Raw genomic sequence first — 24,910 nt, forward strand, 5'->3', positions numbered from 1 at the left:
TTTGAAACACGTTTCGCGCATGCGTAAGGCGCTTGGGCTCTCTCTCTCTCTCTCTCTCTCTCTCTCTAAGGTATGCGTATAAATACGCTCGTTCGCTAAAATATATAGTAGCTACAGGCTGCTCCAGGAGCAAGAGCCCGTGCCAGCACAAGGCTGGCTTAATCTTAACAACAACAAACATATTCATATGTACAGGAAAGAGAAATAATGAGTGTAAGCTGCAGATACCAATGAAGTGCAAAGAAAATAAACGATACCAAAAGTTAAGTTAAATCATGAAATGTACGAAAGAAATAATAATAATAATAATAATAATAATAATAATAATAATAATAATAATAATAATAATAATAATAATAATAATAATAATAATAATAATAATAATAATAACGGTTACATGCGCAAAACATACAATCAAGGGATTACCAAATGCATGCAGATCTGGTAGTTAAACCAGGTAATTAATTAGTACTTACCCAAATTTGGTCTTTCGGTGGATCCATGATGGCGATGGAAGTAAAAGAAAAAAAAAATAAAGAAATCTAAACGAAGACTCCAAATTTTTTGGGGAGGACCCACATGACCTTACTTTGCTGCTTCCTCCCCTTGACTGCTGTCCACGACCTTTCTTAAGGGTCAGATCATGCCGGTAGCGCAGCTTGTTGCTTAGGAACGAAAGAGCCGTTAGGCTGAATTTACATATAGTAACAAATGTCCCGGTGGTCCTTAAGCCCCGTCTATAGGGTCTTTAAGACAAGTGTGAGTCTCCACGCACGCACACACACACACACACAGAAGGAATATAGGATTCTTTATTTTAAAGCAACACATTCTTCTGCATTTAAACGTAAGAGTTGTCCTTAGTCTCAGAATAAGGGTTTCGCTTCCAACAAATTCGTTTATACAAAAGCATTCTTGGATTTGAGACTTGTGTTAACTTTTTACCGTCCAGAACAGATAGCAGAGGATAAGACAGACAATTCAAAACAAGGGCTCATTAAGAGATTAAGAGACAACGAACACAAAGGGTCGCCGTTTCTGGTTCCAAGGTCTTGGTCTAAAGATTTGACTGGTCCATTCGTACGCCTCCTCTGGACAAAGAAAAAAATACACTTACAAAAGTAAACGTATGTTGAGTTTGACAAGACAGGTGATAGAGCTACATTTATGGGGAAAAAATGAATAAAGTAAGAGAGGCAACAAACACGAGAGAAGCTTGATGGAGTTACATTAACAGATTAACGGGAAAGGACAGTTCATTAATTACTGTTCATACAGCAAGCAAAAGATAACTGCAGCCATTAGAGTGAAAGAAAAACCTGTTGAAAAGAAGTCCACATTTGTTTCCTTTCGTTGTAGAAAAAAAAAGGAACGTGGGCATGTGAAGTGCAAAGTGACGTTGTGTACCCTGCTACTACCACTACTACTACTAATCTCTTTCCACGAGATTCTAGAGGCCGAGTGTAAACAAACATGGAGGAGGAAGTGGATAGCGTAACTTTTAAAGATCTTGTAAGCATGAGCCCCATTTTTATATACTTTTATTTGTATAAAAAGACGTATTAGACAGACAATAATGAATATGTCAAATCCTAGCCGTCATAATTTGCTTTCAACATAGGCGACGGGAGAGGGAAGGATTGCACGTGTCATTTTGCCACTAAGTCAGCCGTAGGTACTAGGGTAAAACACCGCATGGCCTGGATCAACTCAACGACGATCGTAGCATGTCACCCTCCGAAAAAGTACTTATAACGCGTCCTGATACCAGAGGTGGGCATCAGTCGCGACTTGTTGTTGGTTAGAAACGGAGCTAAAGACCTCTACGCTCCTTTCGAAGTAGGGTAAAAAACCGCATGGTACAGGGGTGGACCATGTACGATCAATGTGTACAACCCCCCAAAAAAGTAAATTAGGTATAATGCGTCCTGACACCGGAGATGCGCATCATTCGCGGCTTGTTGTTGGTGAGAAACGGAGCTAAAGACCTCTACTCTCCTTTCGAAGTAAGTAGGGTAGATCATCACAGCAGGCCAAGCAGGCCACCTACCATCAATGCAAGCCACCCTCCGAAAAAGTACATTATAACGCGTCCTGACACCCGAGATGGGCATCAGTCGCGACTTGTTGTTGGTGAGAAACGGAGCTAAAGACCTCTACTCTCCTTTCGAAGTAAGTATTTTCTCCAAAGTTAGAAATTAAGGCCAAATTTTAAGATTTAAACAGAGGGTACTGAAAACGGTCTCAAACGTAGTGCAAATCTCACCAAAACGCGTTCAACATTTTTACTTACAACTCGAGGTATTTAGAAGATTGACGCCATCTCGATGTTTACGGAGTAGCTTGTGTCAATAAACTAACCATTTCCTGTGATAAATCCGCACACCACTTGTACCCACAGACGCTGGAGCACTTTTATCACAACAATCGAAACACGATTTCTCATCAACAACAAGCCAGGCGTAAACAGCTGTTGGGGTAGAAGATGACGAGAAGCGTGCTCTTGGCTAATTTTTAAATAAGTAGTAAAACATCAATATTTTACATATTTATGATGATTAATTTGAAAATATTCGTTATTGAAAAAGTAACTCGACTGACTCAAATTTAAGTAATTATTTTTCTGAATTAGAACGTTCTTTCAAGTTCTGTATTATGACGTCACGACATCTTGACTTTCGTACCTATTGTCTAAATAATTGCTTACTCAACTTCTTGCAGAACCCGTTTTACCAGTTATTCATGCTATTTATCAGCTATTCATTGAATTGTTATAATCGTAATGTGCATTTATATATCTTTTATTATTTACTTTTTTGGATATATGAAGATGTTTTACTGCCGCGATTATCGCTGTAGTGTGACGCAATCGTTTTCTGGTCCATGGGCCCTCTTGTCTGTTTTCGCACCATAAGAAATTAGGGGGCCGAATTTGCAATGACCAGAAAGTCGTTAAAAGAGGAAAGTTAGCATTGAGGGGCATATGTTTTGACTGAGAAAAATACAATTTTGTACATGAACTTCCCTGACAGACATATACTTACTTACGTCTCTGACGTCACGACAGAATTCAAAACTCGCGGCTAACGCGACAGGTAGGTCAGGTGATCTACTTACCCGCCGCTGGGAGGCGGCGGGGTGTAAGAACCATCATACCTTTCTTGCCAGATTTTTTCTGTCGTCGGTGTCGACCACACCTGTTGTCGGTACCTCTTGACAGTTGGATTCTTTTCTCGTTTTCTCCGCCTTCCTTTCTCTCTCTCTCTCTTCTCTCTCTCTCTCGCTCTCTGTTGCATTCGGTAGGTGTTGACCCTCCAAAATGGGTAAAGACTACACACAAAACGTTGAAATTGTGAAATTAGGCTATGTATTGGAAGTATATATACATAAATATTAAAGCAATTTTATCATTATTGCATTACTATGACAACTAGAATTCATGGAAACAGTTTATAATAATGCATTGTCGTATGTGTGGAGCTCCACTAATGTGGCAACGATGATTTTGCCATTCTTAGCATGCAAACATTAAAGGTTACATTTATTTCTGGCATACAGTTATTAAAAAAATCAAAATACTAATATAGACTTAAATCAATGAAAAGTGCTAGGAAAAAGAAAAAAAAAGGAAAAAAAAACATTATAATCCACTTATCCGTAGCCTGTTCCTCTATGGTTTTCGGCAGCCAGATGTATGACAAGGTTAGAAACATTGGATTGTATCTACTTTAGAAATATCTGTAATTTTTCGGGGTAATTTGGTTGCAAAAAAGGGATCATAGAAATGAATTAAATTAACATTTTTAAATAACAAAGTAAAGTTGAATTAAATAAGGAGTAAAGTAAACAATTTAGGGAATAAAACTTTGCAGTGTCGTCGTCTGCTGTTCGTAACTGTGTTTGTGGCGTGCGCGTTTAGGAACCAGGAACAGCAACTGGTTTAAAGTGCAATGTGGAGTGAATTAAGACCAAAATGTGTATAATAACAATCAAATGAGCACTGTTGAGTTTCAGTTGTGATGGCAGTAAGGATAAAAACCACCGATTACAAGGTAAAAATGAATTCAGTTCAAACCATGACCCCGGGGAATAAGAAGTTTCATACTTTCAGTAATATAGGCAACAAAATGTTGTTTTATTGTGCTGATTACAACTGCAATGTTGAGTAAGATCAATAAATGTTGCATATATATGCTAACATTGTTCAAATTAGTGCTGGGAAAGATGGTTTCCATCCATGAACTGACCCTTCCATCCACACGATAGCCGCCATATTGGATTTCAAAACTGCCTTGAAAGCATATTTTACGAAGAGCGTCACATGCTTATTTTAGTTCGTATGGGGCTTTCATATATCACAATATGTTGACGAAACTTCAATCTTTTGAATGGTATGCTTAGAGTTGTAATTGTATTCTTGTTTCACCAATTAAATATCGAGTGAATAAGACCCGTCCAGCGTGATGATGGTGGATCGTCCGTGATTTTTTACCCTATACATGATTATTAATTGAAAATATTGATGAAAAAGTAAGTAGATTCCTAACTCAAATATCAACAGTTTTGCTTGTGAACAGTACCTCTGGCGTTCTTAGCGCTCTTCAATTGTTTATCAGTGTTGCCCAATAGTATGTGTTTACCCTCCAAACTGGGTATAAGACTTACACAAAACCGGGGAAATAAGTGAAATTAGCATATCTATTTGTAGTACCCTATATGTACATATTACAGCAATTTTATCATTACTGCATTACTATGACAACTAGAATTCATGCAAACAGTTTGTAAATGCATCGGCGTACGTATGTGTGAAGCTCCACTAGATTGGCAACAATGAGTCATTTTGTCGTTGTCTGCTCGTATGTACTTCAGAAATATCTGTAATTTTTCGGGGTTAATTTGGTTGCAAAAAAGAGATAATAGACATGAATGAAATAAACATTTTGAAGTAACAAAGTAAAGTTAAACTAAATAATGAGTAAAGGAAACAATTAAGGGAATAAAGTTTTGCACCTCATAAACTGTGTACTCGTGTGCTGCCCGTAACTGTGTTTGTGGAATGAGCACTTAGGAACCAAGAACCGCAGCTTAAAACTCCTTAAAAGTCGACCAGTGACGCCACCTTATGTTTGCCGAGTTGCTTGTGTACATAAACAAACTGCCCATATCTTGTGTTAAATCTGCAAAAAATGTGTGACCATAGATGTTAGTACAGTTTCCTGTAAAGCAATCAAAGATATAATATATCATCAAAGGTTGTTTTAGCCATCCCATCAAAACTGTTATTCTTCTTGTTTATCTGATGTGGTTTATTTTATATATAATAATAGCTGTTATGTGATATATAAGAAAATGATGATACTAGGTGACATATTTTAAGCAATTAGTCATAAATAAAAGAAATATCTCCACTGCTAACAATCATAAGTATTTCATTTACTAATATGATTCTTTTAGGAGTGGAAAGTAGTTGCTGACTGTTCAACTATCATATTTGTACTTGTGTTGTGGCAAGGCCTGAGTTTTTTTTATTTCCATGATTTTTGATAAAATTTTAATTTCAGGGTATTATTGAAGAATTATGCCTAGCCTGCAAGCAGTTAGGATGGAAGGCCCCAACAGCTATCCAAAAGGAAGCAATTCCAATTGCTCTGAAAGGTGCATTAAAGAACTTTTCTGTTTTTATAATTAGTGTTCAAAAGATTTGCATATTCCATATACTATGTATGTTTTGAATTATGAAATTAGGATGCTTTTTGAGATTTTTTTAAGACTGTAGTCGTTTTAGTGCTAAATCATATATACACTGTAATTTTTGTTGGTGAATACTACAAATTAACTGATATTGACACTATATATACAGGGAAGGATATCATCGGGTTGGCTGAAACAGGTTCAGGAAAAACTGGTGCTTTTGGACTTCCAGTACTTCAAGCATTAATTGAGCGTCCCCAAAGACTGTTTGCTCTAGTTTTGACTCCGACACGTGAGCTAGCATTCCAAATTAAAGAGCAATTTGATGCCTTAGGTATGTAGAAGACTTTATGTTTATAGTTACAATATTGTTTCATTTCAGTATAAAAATTTTACTGGATAATTAGTGTTTTAGGGGATGTTAATTTTGAGTTTGTACATATCCCCCCTGGCATACTTAGTCCAGTGAAAATGCCATATATCATGTCATTAATAACTCCAAATCAATACTGTATAAGCTCTGAGAGCCTATAATTATAATTCACAATGCCTTTCTGAGTATCCACTTCAAAACTTCTGTGCTACATCACCAGTTCTTGAAAGCTCAGGATGACCTTTTTACTGCCAGGACTAGTATTATTACTCCTGTCCTCTGGCAACTGTAACAAGTTATATATATTCTGGCATATGTATGTAAGATACAGAACTTTGTACCAAGTTTATTAGTGTATTGTAAAATAGGCAGTGAAAGCTATGACCTAAGTTCAATTTCTGCTATAGGCTCTCCTATGATACTGTGGAGCCTTGGTGGGGCTTATTGAGTAAACTTTAGTTGTGTCAGTTGAAAATAAAGGACAGCCTACCATACAGTTAATTCACTTCAATGCAAGAGTTGTTACAAGCATGTAAAAAAAAAAAATAATTAAATTGCTGGTATCAGTGCCACTCAATTGAAATACAGATTATATTAGGTTTCATCTGGCATTTAAACCCCATTCCCATAGTTTTAACGGCTAAAGTTTTGTAATCTCTGTTTGTCTGTGTTAACAGAAATTTTGAGAATTAACATTAATAAAATTAGGAGGTTTGCATCTATGAAAAATTATAGTGATTTAAAAGAACTCCTTTTGGCTGTGTTTCAGGCAAAGCTATTGGTGTTGCATGTGTAGTAATTGTTGGAGGTATGGACATGAATCAGCAGGCTATGGATTTAGGCAAACGACCTCACATCATAGTTGCTACTCCTGGTCGTCTTGTAGACCATTTGGAGAAGACAAAAGGCTTTACTTTAAAAGCTCTCAAGTATTTGGTATGTAAAAGTTTGTTTTTTTATGATGATAGGATAAATATTCATGATTTTATGTAATGCTAATTGTTTTGTATGGATGCCTGTTGCCTAGTGTTTGTTAAGTTAGAATGAAATTGTACAAGTCCTTAGGATAATAATGAGATGAAATGACAAATTCGTTTTGGATGCTCTCAGACTGGGGACAGAACAGGTACATCACCTGGAACTTCTTCACCTATTTTTGTCAAGGAGAAGGAAGAAATGGATGCAACAGAAATTCACTTATAATAATGATCAAAGGATTCCCCCTTAGTTAGAATCAAGAACATGTTTTTTTTAATCCTTTTTAATGTACAATTTTATTTCAAATCATATCAAGAACAGAATGGATTTTTGTAAAATATACTAAAATATTTCATTAATATAGGTAATGGATGAGGCTGATCGTATCTTGAATATGGATTTTGAGGTTGAGGTTGACAAGATATTGAAAGTTATTCCACGTGACCGTTGCACAATGCTCTTCTCAGCTACAATGACGAGCAAGGTTTGAAAAATTTTCCACTTAATTTTGATATTTTTGGAAAATACTGGTTATGCTCTATTGAAAAGATACTTTTAAGGACTTACATTCACTTTTGTTTTTTTAGTTAAAATACTAAAGCAACCATTTTAAAATACTTCTATGGAAGACTACTCTCATTGCACAGTTTAAATTCTAGACCGCTAAACGTAATAAATTTTTTTATAGGTAAATAAACTTCAACGAGCACATTTAAAAGATCCAGTGAAAGTGGAGGTATCTTCAAAATATCAAACAGTAAGCAAGCTGAAGCAGCATATGATCTTCATACCCTGTAAGCACAAAGTAAGTATGTATATGTTGTATCAGAATGTCTTTAAAAAAAATTCATAAACTGACGTTTTAAGACTTTTACTCATGTCATTGCATCAGGGCTGAGTTTTTTTCTTTTAATGGTAACTTTAATACCCTAAGTCTGCCCTGTAAGGCCTTTGGGTTTAATATTCTTGTGACTTTGTTATTATGTCCTTCAGCTGTTGCTGACTGTATTGTAGATGTTACAGGTTCTATGCAGGTGTCCTTGTCCCTTCAGAAACCAGTCGCTTCACACACTATAACTGATTCACTTAAGGTAGATTCTTGGATGAGCCCTATTCTCACGAGACGTTAGTTTGGCGGCCGCTGATTGGCTGGGAACTGCCTACCTCCTGGTACCAGCCAATCAGCGGCCGCCAAACAAACGTCTTGTGAAAATAGGGCTCATCCAAGAATCTACCGTAAGTGAACCAGCTATACCTGTTACTTATCTGATTCCTGTGATGATTTTCCTCATAGCTGTCCAACCTTTCACTGAAGAAAAGTCTTCTTTAGGCCCATTTGTGTAGAAATGGGACACAGTGGTCTCATTGATTAATTTATGAGATTCATGATAATTAATATCCGATCTTCCTTGCTGACACTTATGGAACTCTGTAAACAATGGAACATGCAGTCCTCCTTTCAGCTTTGGTATGCAATTTAAAATTATGGTAGTATGTAAACCATACTTTGGAATACAGAGCATATTGTCATAGTACGCCCACTCTCTTTGTCCATGGCTCTTATTATTACTAGCTAAGTACCCTGCTTGTATTAAATTTCCATGTGTTGTTACCAACTCTGTTCTCCATTTGTGCAGGCAGTGAAGACATATTTATTGCTTAGGTTGTATACTTTGAAAGAAATCTCGTATATTTGGGAACTTTCTAAATTTTATACGATATAGCAATATATACCATATGGTGGTCTTTTAAAAAACTGAGTGCAACATCTATTATTGACATCTATGCCTTTATAATCTAATTTGGCTTTTTGTTATAATTTGTCTTTAGTGACTTTATTCTCTTTTTTTTTTTTTTTTTCAGCACATTTACTTAGTGTACATTTTGAATGAGATTGGAAACCAGTCTGTCATCATCTTTTGTGGTACTCAACAATCGACTCTGAAAACAGCTCTTATGCTGAGAAATCTAGGCTTTACAGCTATACCTTTGTATGGCAAAATGACTCAAAATAAACGACTTGGTGCACTAAACAAATTCAAAATGAAAGAAAGATCTATACTTTTAGCAACTGATGTTGCATCAAGGTAAGTATACTGTACTATAAAAAAGTTATTATTTTTCCTTGAAATACACTACTGATCTAATGTGATTTCAAAACAGAATTTTGTTCACTGGAAATTATCGTTTGATGAACACTGGTGCTTCTGTTGAACAATCTGTGTATAAATTATTCTACAAGTGTTTGTTTATGAATAATGTCTTTGTCTTTACAGGGGTCTAGATATACCTTGTGTAGATTATGTTATCAATTTTGATGTACCTATGCATAGCAAGGATTATATTCACCGTGTAGGTCGAACAGCAAGAGCTGGAAGGGCTGGTCAAGCCATAACATTTGTTTCTCAGGTATGATACGTTTCTAGTTTTTGTTTTAGCGGTTTGCATTATTTATTTAAAAGGCTCCATTTTGCATAATGAAAAATACAAATTACTGTGAAAAATTAGTTATTTTGAAGTTATTGAAAATTTCTTTTGTGTTGGAAAACTGAAGTAATCAACAAAAGAGCATTAAATTTTGACATGTATGATTGCTATTACTATTTATTAATTTCTTTGGAGCTCTCATAGGCAATTTTGAAGTCTGTAACATTATGGCCTAGCTATTGAATTACTGTGATGAATTTTAGTCATAGCATTTTCATACTTATGGACCTTTATATGAAATGAGTTATTGAGCTTGAAATATTTTAAGAATATGATACACATTGACTTCTCTTTAGTATGAAGTGGAGGTATACCAACGAATAGAGCAGCTCTTAGGAGTGACGTTAGATGTCTACCCTACGGTGAAAGAGGAAGCACTTGTTTTAGAAGAGAGAGTTGAGGAGGCTTCAAGATTTGCCAAAATGGTAATATATATGTCCCACCTCTGTTTATCTGCAGTTAGTTTGTTTGATATACTTGCAGCTGTTATGTTGAATGCACAAATAATCTGTTTTGATAGTTTTCATTCTGTTATAAGTTGTGTTTGTTGAGTGTGTGTGTAAGTGTTATGGAATGGATAGATTAAGTATATGAAAAAGTGCAGTTAATTGCCCAATTGGTTAGTTATTTTTATACTTTTAATTTCTTCCACCGAATTTCTTTAGAAATAAATACTTTTGTTTCTGGCTTGTAATCTGGTGGCCTATTGAAATCTACAAATATAAATTTGCTGTTTATTAAATATTTTTTTGTCTGGCTTGTAATCTGGTTGCCGATTGAAATCTATGAATATAAATTTGTTGTTTATTAATGTAACCTAAATCTAGTTTTACTATAATTTTATTAATTTTCAAGTATAGAGTGCACATTTCTCTAGTTAATTAGGATATCCCATTCCTTTTAAACTACTGTATTTCTTGGTGGTATTCTAACATAGGTTTGTAATATTTGTTTATGATAGAAATTGTTGAAAAGTATGTAAATTGTATCTTTTTGCAGGAAATGGCTCGTTTAGAAGAAAAAAGTGGAAAGAAAGGGAAGAGAAAGCGTGGAAATGATGAGGATGACACAGAAGAAAGTTTTGGTGTTAGAAAACGCATTGGTAAGAAGAAATTCAAGAAGAAAGGTGGTAGGAATACCAAGTGAAAGCTGGTAGTGTAATGGTGTATATTATTATTATTATTTTTTCATCATGTTTTGTTTTATAAAATACTTATTTAATGACTTGCTGCAGTTGTTTTGTGTAAACAGCTAAATATATTCAATTTTTATATTACAACACAAAAGTACAGATGTATTTAAAGTTGTTATAAAAAAACAATTATGTATGTAACACAATTGTAAAGGGCTTAAAATTCTAGATAATTCATTTTTAATGGTAATTGGAAGTAAAATATGCTTTGTTTAAATACCACTACAAGGGTGTTTACTGTATAAAGGAAGGAAATGGATGTAATAGTTGTAAATTGTAACTTGATATATTAAACAACATTCCTGATTCTAGTGTACAGTTATAAGGTTTACATTGAGAACTTGTCTATTGTCTGTTGTAAATTAGAAGCAATATAATAGTAACTCAGGACGGTTTGTTGTGTTTTTTCTTTCTGAAAAAATATTTGATTTAAGCCTGTTGCAACAATAGATTAAGATTACCCTGTACAATATATTGTTAGTGGGTCAGTTTATTTTAGTCTCAAACAAAATAAAACTATACTAAGATTTAGCCTATTTGTTCAAACATTGCACCTATAAATAATGATCTTCTATAATACCATACTGGATTGTAAAGGTACTGAGACTTTAGTATGTTCATGTCTCTCCTCTTTTTTCCTTATTTTTGTGGAGTACGTTTCTAGGTTTATGTGATGGAAAACACTAAACACAACAAACATTGATGTAATCCAATTGCAGTTGTTTGATGCAGAATTACAAGAACTTATTTCCATGTTATTTGTGGTACACTGAAATTTTCTCGCCGTGATGGATGACAGTGATCATTATAACTTCCTACTGTAATCTGAAGTATAATAGCTTATATTTTAATGCTATTAAACGAGTAACATATTGTCTAATGTCCCAAAGGGAACCACTTGCCATCTAGAATGCAGGCAACCGACCAGTCTACCACTGACTGTTTAATATTAAATATATCAAACATCTTATAATTTTCCTGTTTAACCTTGGTCAGACGCTTGGAGCAGTTCTGTTTTTTAATAGCACAATAGTTTCCAACATGTTTGATATATATGGTAAAGTTTGACTGTCCCCATAAATTACAGGAGGAGGAGGAAGAGAGGGGATACTGTGCCTAGTTCAGTGATTAAAGAAATGTTTGTCAAGTGGAGTAATGTTCAAAATTTTGTTGAGAAGTTTCATCCCAACAAAGACATTGCAATCCGTGTCTCTAACATGTTTAATGACTGCATTGTATCACTTTAGGCAGAAACAAATGTCTGAAGAGTTTTGCTGTGTGACAGGTCCAGTGACTCTCAAGCTGGTCTTAGTGCCAGTAAAATATGAAGAGGGAAAGTAAACCCAGACAGTGCCACTAAAAAACGTAGAGAAGTAACCCCTCCTCTCCGATTTGTTGCATTATTCATTTATATTGATTTCTCTTTGTTGCCTGTATGTAAACTGTTTATTCTCTATAAAATGTATTTTTGGGGGCCTGAAATCAATACCCTTCCATCATGATGTAGGGAGCAACACTGACAGTTATTCAAACACTACTGTAAATAACAATTTTTCATACGGTTTTCATGTTGCTATCACTAGCTATTGCCATAACATGCATGGGACTTGGTGCCACATGGCCTAAAATGGAATTCGTTATTTTAATTTTTTCATCAAATTACGATCCCAAAAACATTCAGACATCCTGTGAGATCCGAAATATCCAAAACGACAACTTACAACAAGATTTCAGCAGGTTTGGCTTGAAAAAGACGGGAGTGTTGCGTTATATGCCTAGCCCATGCTAAGATTCATAACTGGTTTTACAATAATGATCAAAGGAATTAGTTCCTAGAACATTATGCCTTAGTGGCTCTTCTGGTACTGGTTAAAATCTTTTGCTGCAAGAAGTAAAACTTGGTTGTCTTAGAAAAAATTACAGTCAAATTGTTCCACATTTATTTGCATCAAGACTAAATACAGAGCTCGTTTTCTGTTGGTGGTTGGTACGTATTAGTATTAATCTCTTGTACCATTAAACACCAAGGACGTCGTTTTGCCATCAGATTTTATTACCTTTGTCTCCATCGTACGTTTAGAGTGCATAACCTTCATTGGTCTGTAAAGTATATTAATTGAACCCCTATTAGTGCTATATTAGTAATCGGCGCCAATCGTACATTATTGACCAGTGCGTGTTTACGATATTTTTTGAGTCGTTAATGCTATCATAATGCTCTTTCAACTTTGAAATAGGTCGTTTTTAAAGCACAAAAAGAATTTAATCTTAAGGAGTTACAGCGTATTCAAACATTGTCAATTTCAGCGGAGAAATTCACAAACGTCCTTATAAAACAGACAGCCTAAATAGCAAGCTATAGTCTGTAGTCCTCGTTCGGTTCAGTGCCTGGTAAGATTTGTGAGTCTTGGCGTAGCAATTGTTTTCAAAGATGGCGACATTAACGCCGTGATTTAAGTTGTAATTAGTGTTTTTGTGAATACTGGTATTTCATTTTTATTATTATCATCATGAATATATTTGGGTCTACAGGCATAGTGGGTTGTGCGAGACGCGTTAATCCTGGACCTCACTCCCAGTCATAAATCCGACCATAACATAAGGTTGATCATTCCCCTTTCACCCGCGCCTCAACAACGTGGTTGGTATGGTATTAGCGTTCCACCTCGGTGGTCGCGGGTCCGATTCTTGGCCATTCCATTGAGGAGTGAGAGATGTGTATTTCTGGTGATGGAAGTTCACTCTCGACGTGGTTCGGAAATCACGTAAAGCCGTTGGTCCCGTTGCTGAATAACCACTGGTTCCATGCAACATAAAAGCACCATACAAACAAACAAATATTCCCCTTTCAGAGTAGATTACACCGGCGTTGGCCAAGCACAGTAAGGTTTACACCTTCGTCACTAGTTTAAAGGTACTCATTGGGAAAAGGTGGTGTTGAAGAAGACGGAAGTTTCGATGTAATACACTATACTGTCCAAACAATATTGGCGAATGAGGTAAGTAGAAATGTTGGTAGATCTATATTACTATTCTGCGGCGGCCTAGACTATGGCAGTTGCGGTTTTTCTATACAGTTTTACCTCCGGAACAAGAATTATAAGTAATATTTATTCGGACGACTGTAATTAACTCCCTGGGCCTCGTACTAAACACGGCGAAATACATTTGACGCCCCAATTCCTGGTTCGTATTCGCGGGGATGAACGATACGGAATGTTAGTTGATTTTTATTAACGTATACAATATTACATTTACAAGCGGTCTGTCGGCCGGACAATCAATGTGGTGGATTCGTAGGTTATTCCATTGTGTTTGTTTCATACACTCACAGATTTTGGCTGTGGAAATGTTGATGTTTAATCACAAGAATGAAGATAAAGTTTGACTATTGTTGTTTAGCTTTTTTGCCGGCCGAATGATGTCGAGTCACTTCAACCAAAATAAACGGTTTTTTTATTTTCTCGTGAAGCCTGATTTCTTATAAACGGCCGTCTAAGCTTACTGCTGATACAGTTCATCTAATAGAAGTGTTACATTTTTTTTTTATTATTGCACCGATCCCAATAATTGTTTAAATCTGTACCTGATCTTTAAACTTTTTATATTTCAAGTAGGTTAGTGACCTATTTATGGCTGCGTCACTGTGGTGACCACCACCAAAAATGTAGTAGACCTATGTGAGTGGATAGGTGAGGATTGTTATAGAAATTCCAGTATTTAATTATTCACATATCAGATGTGAATGACACACATGCTACAGTCGTTCTACAGGAAGCACTTTCGTCAAAAAACGCATTACTCACTTGTTTTAAAGATGGAGCTGATGGGAATTAGTAATTGTGCATAGACTTAGACTGAACGATTTTACATAGATTTTTGCACAATTACATGGACGTAATAGAATATTTAGAAAAAATTTTGAATGCCTTGACCTAAATGAACTTGCTTAGAATTTTTATAGCCTTAGTTTAATTTACTCAAGTCCCTTTTAGGCCAACCGAACTTAGCCATATAGAATCATCAAATCGTAAATATATCTCACTGAAAGGGGGTTCAAACCCTTGCGTATAGTATGAGTTTTAATAATGCTTCTTTTAAGCAAACTTCACCTTACCTACCGCCCGCCCCCCAAAAAAGAAAAAAAAACTTCCTTCTGGTCAACATTTGTTCATATTGTCGAAAGGATGAATTGCAAGATTAAGAAATAATTACAGTTATTTGTTTTTATGAATAACAGCCAGTGAAGTATCTACTGTGTTGCATAAAGCAGCTTTATCTTTGGGACTGGTGATTACCTTATATTTTAGACTGACATTCGAATGATCAGAGTAAGGATGCATATACACCAGACACTAATTCCAGAATTTAAAAAAAAAATGTAAATATTAAAGAAAGATGATACAGTGTCGTAATTTGAAGATCCTTTTCCCGCATTGTTGTTAACCTTTTTCTTACTATACTTTTGTTTTGTTTTTTCCCCATCCGCCTATGATGGTCGCGCATGGTAACACTGCATCCCGGGCTTTAAATATTTACGCTATGTGTAAGTTTTAGGTAAATAAAAGGATATCTTGGTGTACATTTGCAAATGAAAAGTGTTTTGATAATTTACAGTATGCGAATTACACCGTTAATATTTGAAATAGGATATTAAAGCCTGGGACGCAGTGTTACCATGCGCAATCACCACAGGCGGATGGACAGATGGAAAAAACAGAGTATAGTTGGTGTTTGTGAGGAACCTGGAGCGGTGGTAGAAATGTGCAGTGGTATTTTATCGGTAATAGTAAAGCATCGCCTTTGTTTGCAGGTTCGAGGAAAACTCGGTTAAAGCACCGCCATCTTGAATTCAAGATGGCGGTGGTTGAAGTCAGGGGTCTTGATATAATAGTTTCCAGGCACTCGTCAAAGAGTTGATGGAATTAGGTCACTGAATACAAATCATGAAATAATAACATTTATTTGCAAAATCTATAATATGTCTACGTTTCACATTGAGCAAATGGTATTCGTTTTAATAATATTTGTTCTGAGGATAAACATCTAAATCATATATGTCAACAGAGAAAAGTCAGTTAAAGCTCTGAAGAAAAAATAGTGTTGGACTCATGGAGTTCGTCGAGAGTTGCATATACGTATTTGTGTATATGAGGTCCATAATAAATTTCAGTTTTATTTACAAACTGATTAGAGTCTCCCTAACCTTCATCACTGTCTGTCTAAAGGATTTTCTGTATGTCTATCTGTCTGGCAGTTTTCACTAGTGAAAAAATATCGTGTTGGTCCAGTGAACCAACTGAAAATTCATAAAAGAAAGAAGCTCAACATGTAGTACAGCTGCTTGTGAATAACAGTAGTATACGAAGCAAAAAATAAATAACATTTCAATAAATTAAGGTAACAAAATCAACATATAAAAAAAACTCCACTATTGGTAATTATATCGACCCAACTTTGAGGAGTGAACCGAGAATTAGGAAGAGACCGTTGAAGATAACGGGTGAAAGGAGAATGGGGAAGGGTGGGAGGGGGGCCATATATAAACAGTATCTATTACATGGAAAATTCGTCTTTGCACTGCTGGCCAAGTTACTGGGAGTTACATATCAATACATCAGGTGGAATATATCTAAGGGAAACAACCGTCTTAGTCTTTCTAAAGGGAATTCTTAAGAAGAAGAAGAAGAAGGCGCGTACAAAAGAGAGAAACGGAAAGATAGGATCGTTGTAAAACTTAAGAAATCAGTCTTAAATAAAAGTTGCCTATTAAAGTCATGAAAGAATAGTATAATCTCAGTTTGGATGACTTCGTGAGAGCTTCCAACTTACAGGAAGGCTTCTCCTCCTTCAGTCAAGTTTGGGTCGACTGAGGTAGTAGTAGTAGTACTAGGGCGAGATAGGCACTGCGCTGGACAAGATGTTGGCGATGGACAGCGGACATCCGGCGTAGATCGAGTCGCACGAACCGTGTTCGCGTCCGTGGTATTCGGCCTCGGCGTATTCGTCGGTAATTTCGTTATTTTCGTAATGACTCGAAGATCCTATGGTCGCACTGTAAGAAAAAGTAAAAGATGATTACTCCTCTCTTGGCTGTTTTATTCTTGATGGCGAATGGCTTGGTTGAATAATTAATCAGTACGATCATTCTTTTTAATTGTATAAGAGTTCATAGACATAGAAGGTTTAGCACCTCTTACCCTGTATCGTTTTTCACTCATACATTATAGGCTTTTGTTTTGGCAATATATTTTAATATTAACTTTCGAATCTCGTCATCCTGATTTCGTGTCTTCGAAAACTTAAAATTTCTCATAAAGGACGCATTTATAATACAAATGTTTAAAAAAAATCATTACACTTTTTTGAAAATGATAAAGCGTTTGTGTGTACAGAACTGAAAGCTAGTCTCTCGGGTACTGGTTGGGAAATGGCTCTGGGGTTGAGGGTTGGGGTTGGCGTTGTGTGTGTGACAGTGTGTTTTGACGGGAATGGTTAAGGGGAAGGAGAGGTAGGAGTCTAAAGAAGGTAGAACAACAAGGAGAATGGGTCGGATAGGCCTAAATGGCAGAACTTAAAACTCAAAAACATTTCCAGTACATAATGTTTTTATATGACAAAAGAAAGATAATTTTAATTAATGAACCATCATTATTCAGCAGCAGGCGAGAGCGAGAAATTCTTTGCGTATGGACATTAACACTTACGTTAGGATCATGTTGATAACTTCACCAAAGACTCCATGATCGAATGGTAGCTCTGCCACTTCGCAAATGGTCCTCAAAGTACACTCGTGACCGTCAATTCCGAATCTGTGAAATATAATTATAATAATCTGTGAGTCTTAAACAAAGCATCTTGATCAAATGTGTCTTACAGTCTTAATTGATTGATACAGACAAACACGCTCATGCATATATTATATATGTGTCATGCGCTTTTTCCAGTATGAGAGAAAATTGAATTTAACATTGGGGGCTAACTCTCTGGGGATTCCAGAGGTGCCTTTTAATCTGTCCGTCAGAGGAACCATCTTTTGGTGCCTTCCAAGGCGAACCTGAAGCCCATAGCAACTATGAGAATGAATTAAAAAGATACTGCTGCCCAACTGTAGCTGGTGCTAGACTCACAAAATCCGTCACAAGTTTCGGTAACGGAGTTTAGACTCCGTCACAAGTTTCAGTAACGGTGTTTAAACTCCGTCAGAAGTTTCGGTAACGGTTTTTAAACTCCGTCACCCAGTTTCAGTAACGGTGTTTAAACTCCGTCACAAGTTTCAGTAACTTTTTTTTTTTTTCTTACGTGGACAAAAACGTTTCCATTCTTCCGAGGAAATCTCTCCTGTCGTTGGCGGCGCCGTCGAGGCTCCTCCCGAGGTTGATGTCGCTGTTGTTCGGCAGCTTGACGTTCATGTTGATGCCGAAGTCCACTGAAACGATTCCGGGGATGCCCTTTACGGCGATTGACAGCGCAGTTCTCATCTGGAAAAGATTTTGACTTTCTTCAGCTATGGTACTAACCCGCGAGAGAGGTAGACGCACAGTAAATCAGGTCAGTTTAAAAACAAAATGAACTTGAGGTAAAATTATAAGTCTTTTGTCGCTCAAGTATTTTGTAGACTTAGGCCTATCGACAGCGCAATTCTCATCTGGAACAGATTTTGACTTAATTCAGCTATGGTACTAAACCGAGAGAAAGAGGGAGAGAGAGAGACGCACAAAAAATCAGGTCAGTTTAAAAACAAAATGAACTTGAGGTAAAATGAATAGTCTTTTCTCGCTCAAGTATTTTGTAGACTTAGGCCTATCGACAGCGCAGTTCTCATATGGAACAGATTTTGACTTTCTTCAGCTATGGTACTAAACCGCGAGAGAGATAGACGCACAATAAATCAGGTCAGTTTAAAAACAAAATGAACTTGAGGTGAAATGATGTCTTTTCTCGCTCAAGTATTTTGTAGACTTGGGCCTATCGACAGCGCAGTTCTTATCTGGAACAGATTTTGACTTGCTTCAGCTATGGTACTAAACCGAGAGAAAGAGAGAGAGACGCATAAAAAATCAGGTCAGTTTAAAAACAAAATGAACTTGAGATAAAATCATCAAAGTCTTTTCTCGCTCAAGTATTTTGTAGACTTAGGCCTATCGACAGCGCAGTTCTCATCTGGAACAGATTTTGACTTAATTTAGCTATGGTACTAAACCGAGAGGGAAAGAGAGAGACGTACAAAAAATCAAGTCCGTTTAAAAACAAAATTAACTTGAGATAAAATTATTGAAGTCTTTTCTCGCTCAAGTATTATGTACTTAGGCCTATCGACAGCGCAGTTCTCATCTGGAACAGATGTTGACTTTCTTCAGCTATGGTACTAAACCGAAAGAGAGAGAGATAGACGCACAAAAAATAAAGTCAGTTTGAAAACAAAATGAACTTGAGGTAAAATGATAATAGTCTTTTCTCGCTCAAGTATTTTGTAGACCTAGAAATTAATAATTTTCCAGTTTTTGTTCGCTGAAATTACCAAATGCTTGCTTGCCGATGTCCTCAGGAAGAGAAACACTAACTGAAATTTATAACTAGACCTAGCCCCGCTGGAATCCAAAAAACAGGCAGATTAATGAGTTTAGATATTAAAAGTCAGTCTCGCAATGGATAGTACAAAATCCAGTACAAAATGCATGTCATGTGTTCGTTCATGCATCATGGAAGGACAAGGAAGATAATGCATATGTAACTATACTCGTTTTTTTTCCATCTGTTCAGCCGCCTGTGGTGCTTACGTATGGTAACACTGCGTCCGGGGCTTCAGATAGTCACATTCAGCTTACATTCAACAATAATAACAATATCCTATTTCGAATATTAACGGTGTAATTCGCATACAGTAAGTTATTAAAACGCTTTTCAGTTGCAAATGTACACCCAAATATCCTTTTATTTACCTAAAATTTACACTTAGCGTAACTATTTAAAGCCCGGGAAGCAGTGTTACCATACAAAAACACCACAGGCGGATGGACAGATGAAAAAAAAAGTTTTTTTTTTTATATAGTGTTCGTGAGAATGAGCTTAACAAAACTTGCTATAGCATTCGCTTGTTCTTCGGTGAAATGGAACTGCGAATATGTATATATATATATAATATTATATGTATATAGTATATATATATATTATATTATGTCATTTATATATAATATTATTATATATATATATCACTATAACGTACTAGCTTAGGCCCAAAAAGCATAAATGATAAGTGTTTCGTCTTCGGCGGTCTTGAACTGTTGCCTGGTTTACAAATAACACTAGAGAGTGGTCACCATAGCACTTAACTCTAACTATAACTATATATATACATATATATATATATATATATATATATATATATATATATATATATATGTGTGTGTGTGTGTGTGTGGTGTGTGTGTGTGTGGTGTGTGGTGTGTTTGGTGTGTGTATATATATAGATGATTATATATAATACTATATTCATATATAATATATATATATATATATATATATACATGTATGTATGTATATATACTGAAGCAAATTAACTTACGATAAGCGACGATCCCGTAGGGAAGTTGAGGAATCGCCGTTTGCGATACTTGGCAACCCTGCTTTCTTGGGGAATGTTCTGTAGCCATTCGGGAACTAGGAAGTTGTCTCTCCCGGATTTTTGCAGGATGCTCCCAGTCGAATAAGTCACAGGATAAGACGGCAGGAGGAAGTTCGCTGGTTCCTCCTCCTCCTCCGCGGAGGTGGCTTGACTCCAGGAGAAGAGGACCGTGGACAAGAGAATGAATCGTAGTAGCATCATTTTCGCACGTTCTGGTTGCAAACTCCTTAAGGTTTTAACTGAAATAGCCGTTGCCTGGGTTGTATAGGTTTTGAAAAGTAAGCCGCTTCTGCTTTTTGGATGATGGTGATGATGTCGTTGACTTATGATGTGCCAGGAAGGTTCATTTTATAACAAATGAATTTTATGGCAAAGATGAAGTAGGAATATCCTCCCTGAGTGATTCTGACCAGCACGCAAGTAGACTGATGCTGACGGGACGGCGACGCTACCTTATATACTTAGGGCAAAAGCCTTCGATGGACCAATTATCGAATCTACGTACGCCGGACTTCTCTCTCTCTCTCTCTCTCTCTCTCTCTCTCTCTCTCTCTCTCTCTCTCTCTCTCTCTCTCTCTCTCTCTCTCTCTCTCTTTCTCTTAATATTCGGGCTCTCATATCATGTAGGGGATACTTTGCTATCAAAATTATTGGTAACACTTCCGTGCAATGTTCCATCATCCTCAAAATATTGCAGAATCCCCGTATGTTAATGTTCTGTAATTCATTAGTCTTGCGGGCTTATTAGGAGTTATTTTGAGATGTTACATCGTCCTCCAAATATTGCAGAATTCCCGTATGTTGATGTTATGTAATCCATTATTCTTGAAGGCTTATTGGGAGTTATTTTGAGATGTTACATTGTCCTCAAAATGTAGAATTCCCGTATGTTGATGTTCTGTAATTCATTAGTCTTACAGGCTTATTAGGAGTCTATTTTGAGATATCATTGTAGGCATGTGGTTTACCGTTCGTACTAAATCAATTACGTCTTTAATGGACTCATATACTTTTCTCTGCATTGGCTTTGACTCGACAGTCGACTGACTACCAGTCAGCAAAGTATCAAAAGAATGCCTAGAAACTAGGTCTAAACCGTTACGGCTCTCATCTAAGATCGAGCGTGGTAATCGCTTCTATATATATATATATATTATATTATATATATTATATATATATATATATATATCTATATATATATATATATACTATATATATATATATTATATGTCTATATAATATATATATAGATATAATATATAATCATATTAATGCTATATATATATATATATATATATATATATATATATATATATATATATATATATATCTAATATATATATATATATATATATTCAATGCCAGAAACAATTTGGAAAATTATGTGAATTTTATAGTCCTTTTTTCGAAATGGTAATTCTCCCTGAAGACCCTCGTGAGATGACTTAATTTTTCAGGAATAATTTTGTCTGAATTTAAAGTTCGTGCAGTGTAGCTACCTCACGCGGTGCACTGTAGACATTACCTTAAGGCTCTCTACGGCGTCCCTTCGACCCCCTAGCTGCAACCCTCTTCATTCATTCTACCGTATCTTCATTCATATTCTCATTCCTCCATTTATTTTTCCGCCCCCCTAACAATTGCTTCGCCGTAATTTGCAGCGCGGAATAACCTCATAGGTCCCAGCGCTTGGCCTTCGGCTTAAAGTTCACGTTCCAATTTCTAAAGTTTGAGAATTCACACATCCTATAAAACGCTTATGAAGAGCACAGCAAAATATGGCAATGGATGGCGGCTGGCACAGAAACCTCTCTTAATGGTCAGGCATCTAAATTGATGCATGAGAGCTGCTCTGATGATTATCCCAATTGACTCGCATCGGGTTTCATTTGCCGGTTGAGACAATTTTATTTTTAGTCTTCTTCTTCGTCTTTCAGTTGTTTCTTAGCAACTGCGAGGAATGAAAAGTTTCTAAAAAATCTCTCTCGGACAGATTTAGATGGTGGATTGCTGTTCAGAGACTTTTGCCTATACTCTGTTTTTTTTTTTTCCAACTGTCCATCCGCCTGTGGTGGTCGCGCAATGTAACACTGCATCCCGGGCTTTAAATAGTTACGCTATGTGTAAGTTTTAGGTAAATAAAAGGATATCTGGGTATACTTTTGCAACTGTAAAGTGTTTTAATAATTTACTGTATGCGAATTACACCATTAAAATTCGAAATAGGATATCGTTATTATTGTTGAATGTAAACTGAATTAACTATCTAAAGCCCGGGGCACAGTGTTACCATACGTAAGCACCACAGGCGGATGGAGAGATGGAAAAAAAGAGAATATAGTTAGGGAATTGAGAGGTTAAGAGTTCATCGTATGTTGACCCTTGTATTGGCAAAGATCGTGGAATTATCAATTATTTTGGGAAAAACTCTATCGCGAGAGTATATATAATATTCTAAGAGATCCCAACATTTTTCATTATTGTGGACCTCTTAGAAAATTATTATTATTATTATTATTATTATTATTATTATTATTGGAAGAAGACCTTCATTAACACAAGTTTTTGTTGAAAATAATGGCTATTACAACCGCGTTTATTTTGTATAGAAATATCTCTCTATTCTTCTTATTATTGGCTTTTCTTCTGTATACTCAAATTGGCTATTAGAACGTCAAATGGGAGATTCATGTAAAAAAATGTGGTATTTGTCAAATTGCATCTATTATATTGTACTGCATTTTGTATAATATATTCAATTCGACAAATACCACGTTTTTGACACGAATCCCCATTTGGCGTTTTAACAGCCATTTTGAGTAAGGAAGACAAGTCAGTAATTAGAAGAATAAAGAGAAATATAGAAAATAAACGCGGTTTAATAACCATTATTTTCAGTAATAAAACCTGTACTAATGAAGGTCTTCTTCCAGCATATTATTATTATTATTGTTCTAAAGGGTCCACAATAATACAAAGTGTTAAGAGTCCGCGTATAATTTTTAAGACTTTACAAAAAGCTTTCGAACCCAGGGAAGGGTTCGAAAGCTTTTTGTAAAGTCTTAAAAATTATACACGGACTCTTAACACTTTTGTATTATTGTGGACCCTTTAGAACATATATATACTCTCGCGATAGAGAGTTTTACCCTACTACTACTACTACTACTACTACTACTACTACTACTACTACTACTACTACTACTACTACTACTATTATTATTATCATTATTATTATTATACGGCGTTTATTTCAGTTTCCCTGACGCTGGGAACTTAAATATATATACCTTAGCAATAAGGTGTGTCGTTTCGTCATGGGGAATAATTAACATTCTTGAGATTAATGCATTCTGTAAAGGAAATGAAAGTCTCCACCTGCTCATTAAGCATCAAAGCCCCGAGATGGCTTGAGATTTCGACGAGGAACGCGAATTGTGCTCCAAATTTTTTAAAATTGGGGGTGGGGGGTCGCCGGCTGTTGAGAGGGAACTTGGCCATGTCCATGAAAGGAGTGCGAGATCTCGTTGCTCGGTGATTCTGGCTTAGTCTGTCATTTCGAATCGGTCTAATCGTCGAGAAAGTCTCTCTCTCTCTCTCTCTCTCTCTCTCTCTCTCTCTCTCTCTCTCTCTCTCTCGGGAGATCTGAGGTATTTACGATGATATGGCTACCTTTTCTGTTTATTTATTATTATTATTATTTTTTAGATATTGCACTGTATTTTACCTTCGATGTACCGACCTGAAATTTTAAGACAAATGAACATAGTCCATTGCAGAATATCTTCAGTTATTCATTCATTAGATTTGCGTAAGACCTCAGGGCTTATAGGTATTTGTTAATAAAAGTAGACATGCACGCGCGCGTACAGACACACACACATAACACACACACACACACACACACACACACACTCATATACAAACTTAAAGGAGACTTATTATCATCATGAAATTATTTTCACTGACCTCCTTTGCCCGGTATTTGGGAACTAATTTCGAGGGTAATTTTGGGAGATTTTGGCCCCCGTTGCCATTAAAAAAAATGAGGTAGATCACTATACAACATCAAATCCTTAATCTGTTTAGTTGGTATTCAATTCCGGTTTCTGTGGATGATTTATACTCTTCGAACATTGTAAAAAGGGCCGACTCTTGTTTCCAACGAACTTATAAAAATGTTTTTCCCCCATTATGAATGAGTCACCTTTTAGCGAATTTAGACAGGCCAAAGTTCGTCAGACTTCTGTCCAAGTCTGTTGCTGTCTGACCTCGAGTCATTAGGCTTCAGGCAGATCAGGACAATAGGCAGAAGACGAATGTTACTGTTATTTTATCAGAAGAAGAAGTTTATTGTGGTTTGTACGTTGCTTATCACCCCACTTTCGCAGAGACCGTGGAGGTCACGTCATGCACGTTCAAATGCAGAGACAGTTTCGTATACGCAAGTTCGGCACGATCTACTATATGACTTGTGGTACTACGGATGACTTGTGGTACTACGCAGGACCCACTGGTACTACAAAGTGAATGCATTTTTATTATGGATTACGCTGCTGTT

The 24,910-nt window shown here is 36.2% G+C and overlaps 3 protein-coding genes across 3 annotated transcripts in view; 2 read left to right on the top strand and 1 right to left on the bottom strand.

The window, feature by feature from the left end:
• Positions 1-1,359: 1,359 nt before the first annotated feature.
• Positions 1,360-11,249, top strand: LOC135214999 (probable ATP-dependent RNA helicase DDX47). The gene is made up of 10 exons (XM_064249527.1): positions 1,360-1,512; positions 5,565-5,658; positions 5,864-6,028; positions 6,837-7,003; positions 7,410-7,529; positions 7,734-7,850; positions 8,909-9,132; positions 9,322-9,454; positions 9,829-9,957; positions 10,532-11,249. Exons 1-10 carry the CDS (start codon positions 1,474-1,476, stop codon positions 10,676-10,678), a joined length of 1,335 nt encoding a protein of 444 aa, XP_064105597.1. The 5' UTR covers positions 1,360-1,473; the 3' UTR covers positions 10,679-11,249.
• A 4,422-nt stretch (positions 11,250-15,671) lies between these two features.
• LOC135215000 (uncharacterized) lies at positions 15,672-20,787 on the bottom strand. Its single transcript, XM_064249529.1, has 4 exons — positions 20,290-20,787; positions 18,027-18,205; positions 17,432-17,536; positions 15,672-16,779 (listed from the first exon to the last, which is right to left on the bottom strand). The coding sequence occupies exons 1-4, from the start codon at positions 20,548-20,550 to the stop codon at positions 16,614-16,616; spliced, it is 711 nt and encodes a 236-aa protein (XP_064105599.1). The 5' UTR covers positions 20,551-20,787; the 3' UTR covers positions 15,672-16,613.
• Positions 18,096-24,910, top strand: part of LOC135215001 (uncharacterized) — a 94,835-nt gene continuing 88,020 nt past the window's right edge. Inside the window, exon 1 of the mRNA XM_064249530.1 lies at positions 18,096-18,275. Coding sequence (XP_064105600.1) covers positions 18,234-18,275 — 42 coding nt within the window. The 5' untranslated portion in view covers positions 18,096-18,233. The remainder of the gene's footprint in view (positions 18,276-24,910) is intronic.

This window comes from Macrobrachium nipponense, chromosome 46 (genome assembly GCF_015104395.2).
Source record: "Macrobrachium nipponense isolate FS-2020 chromosome 46, ASM1510439v2, whole genome shotgun sequence".
NCBI lineage: Eukaryota > Metazoa > Arthropoda > Malacostraca > Decapoda > Palaemonidae > Macrobrachium > Macrobrachium nipponense.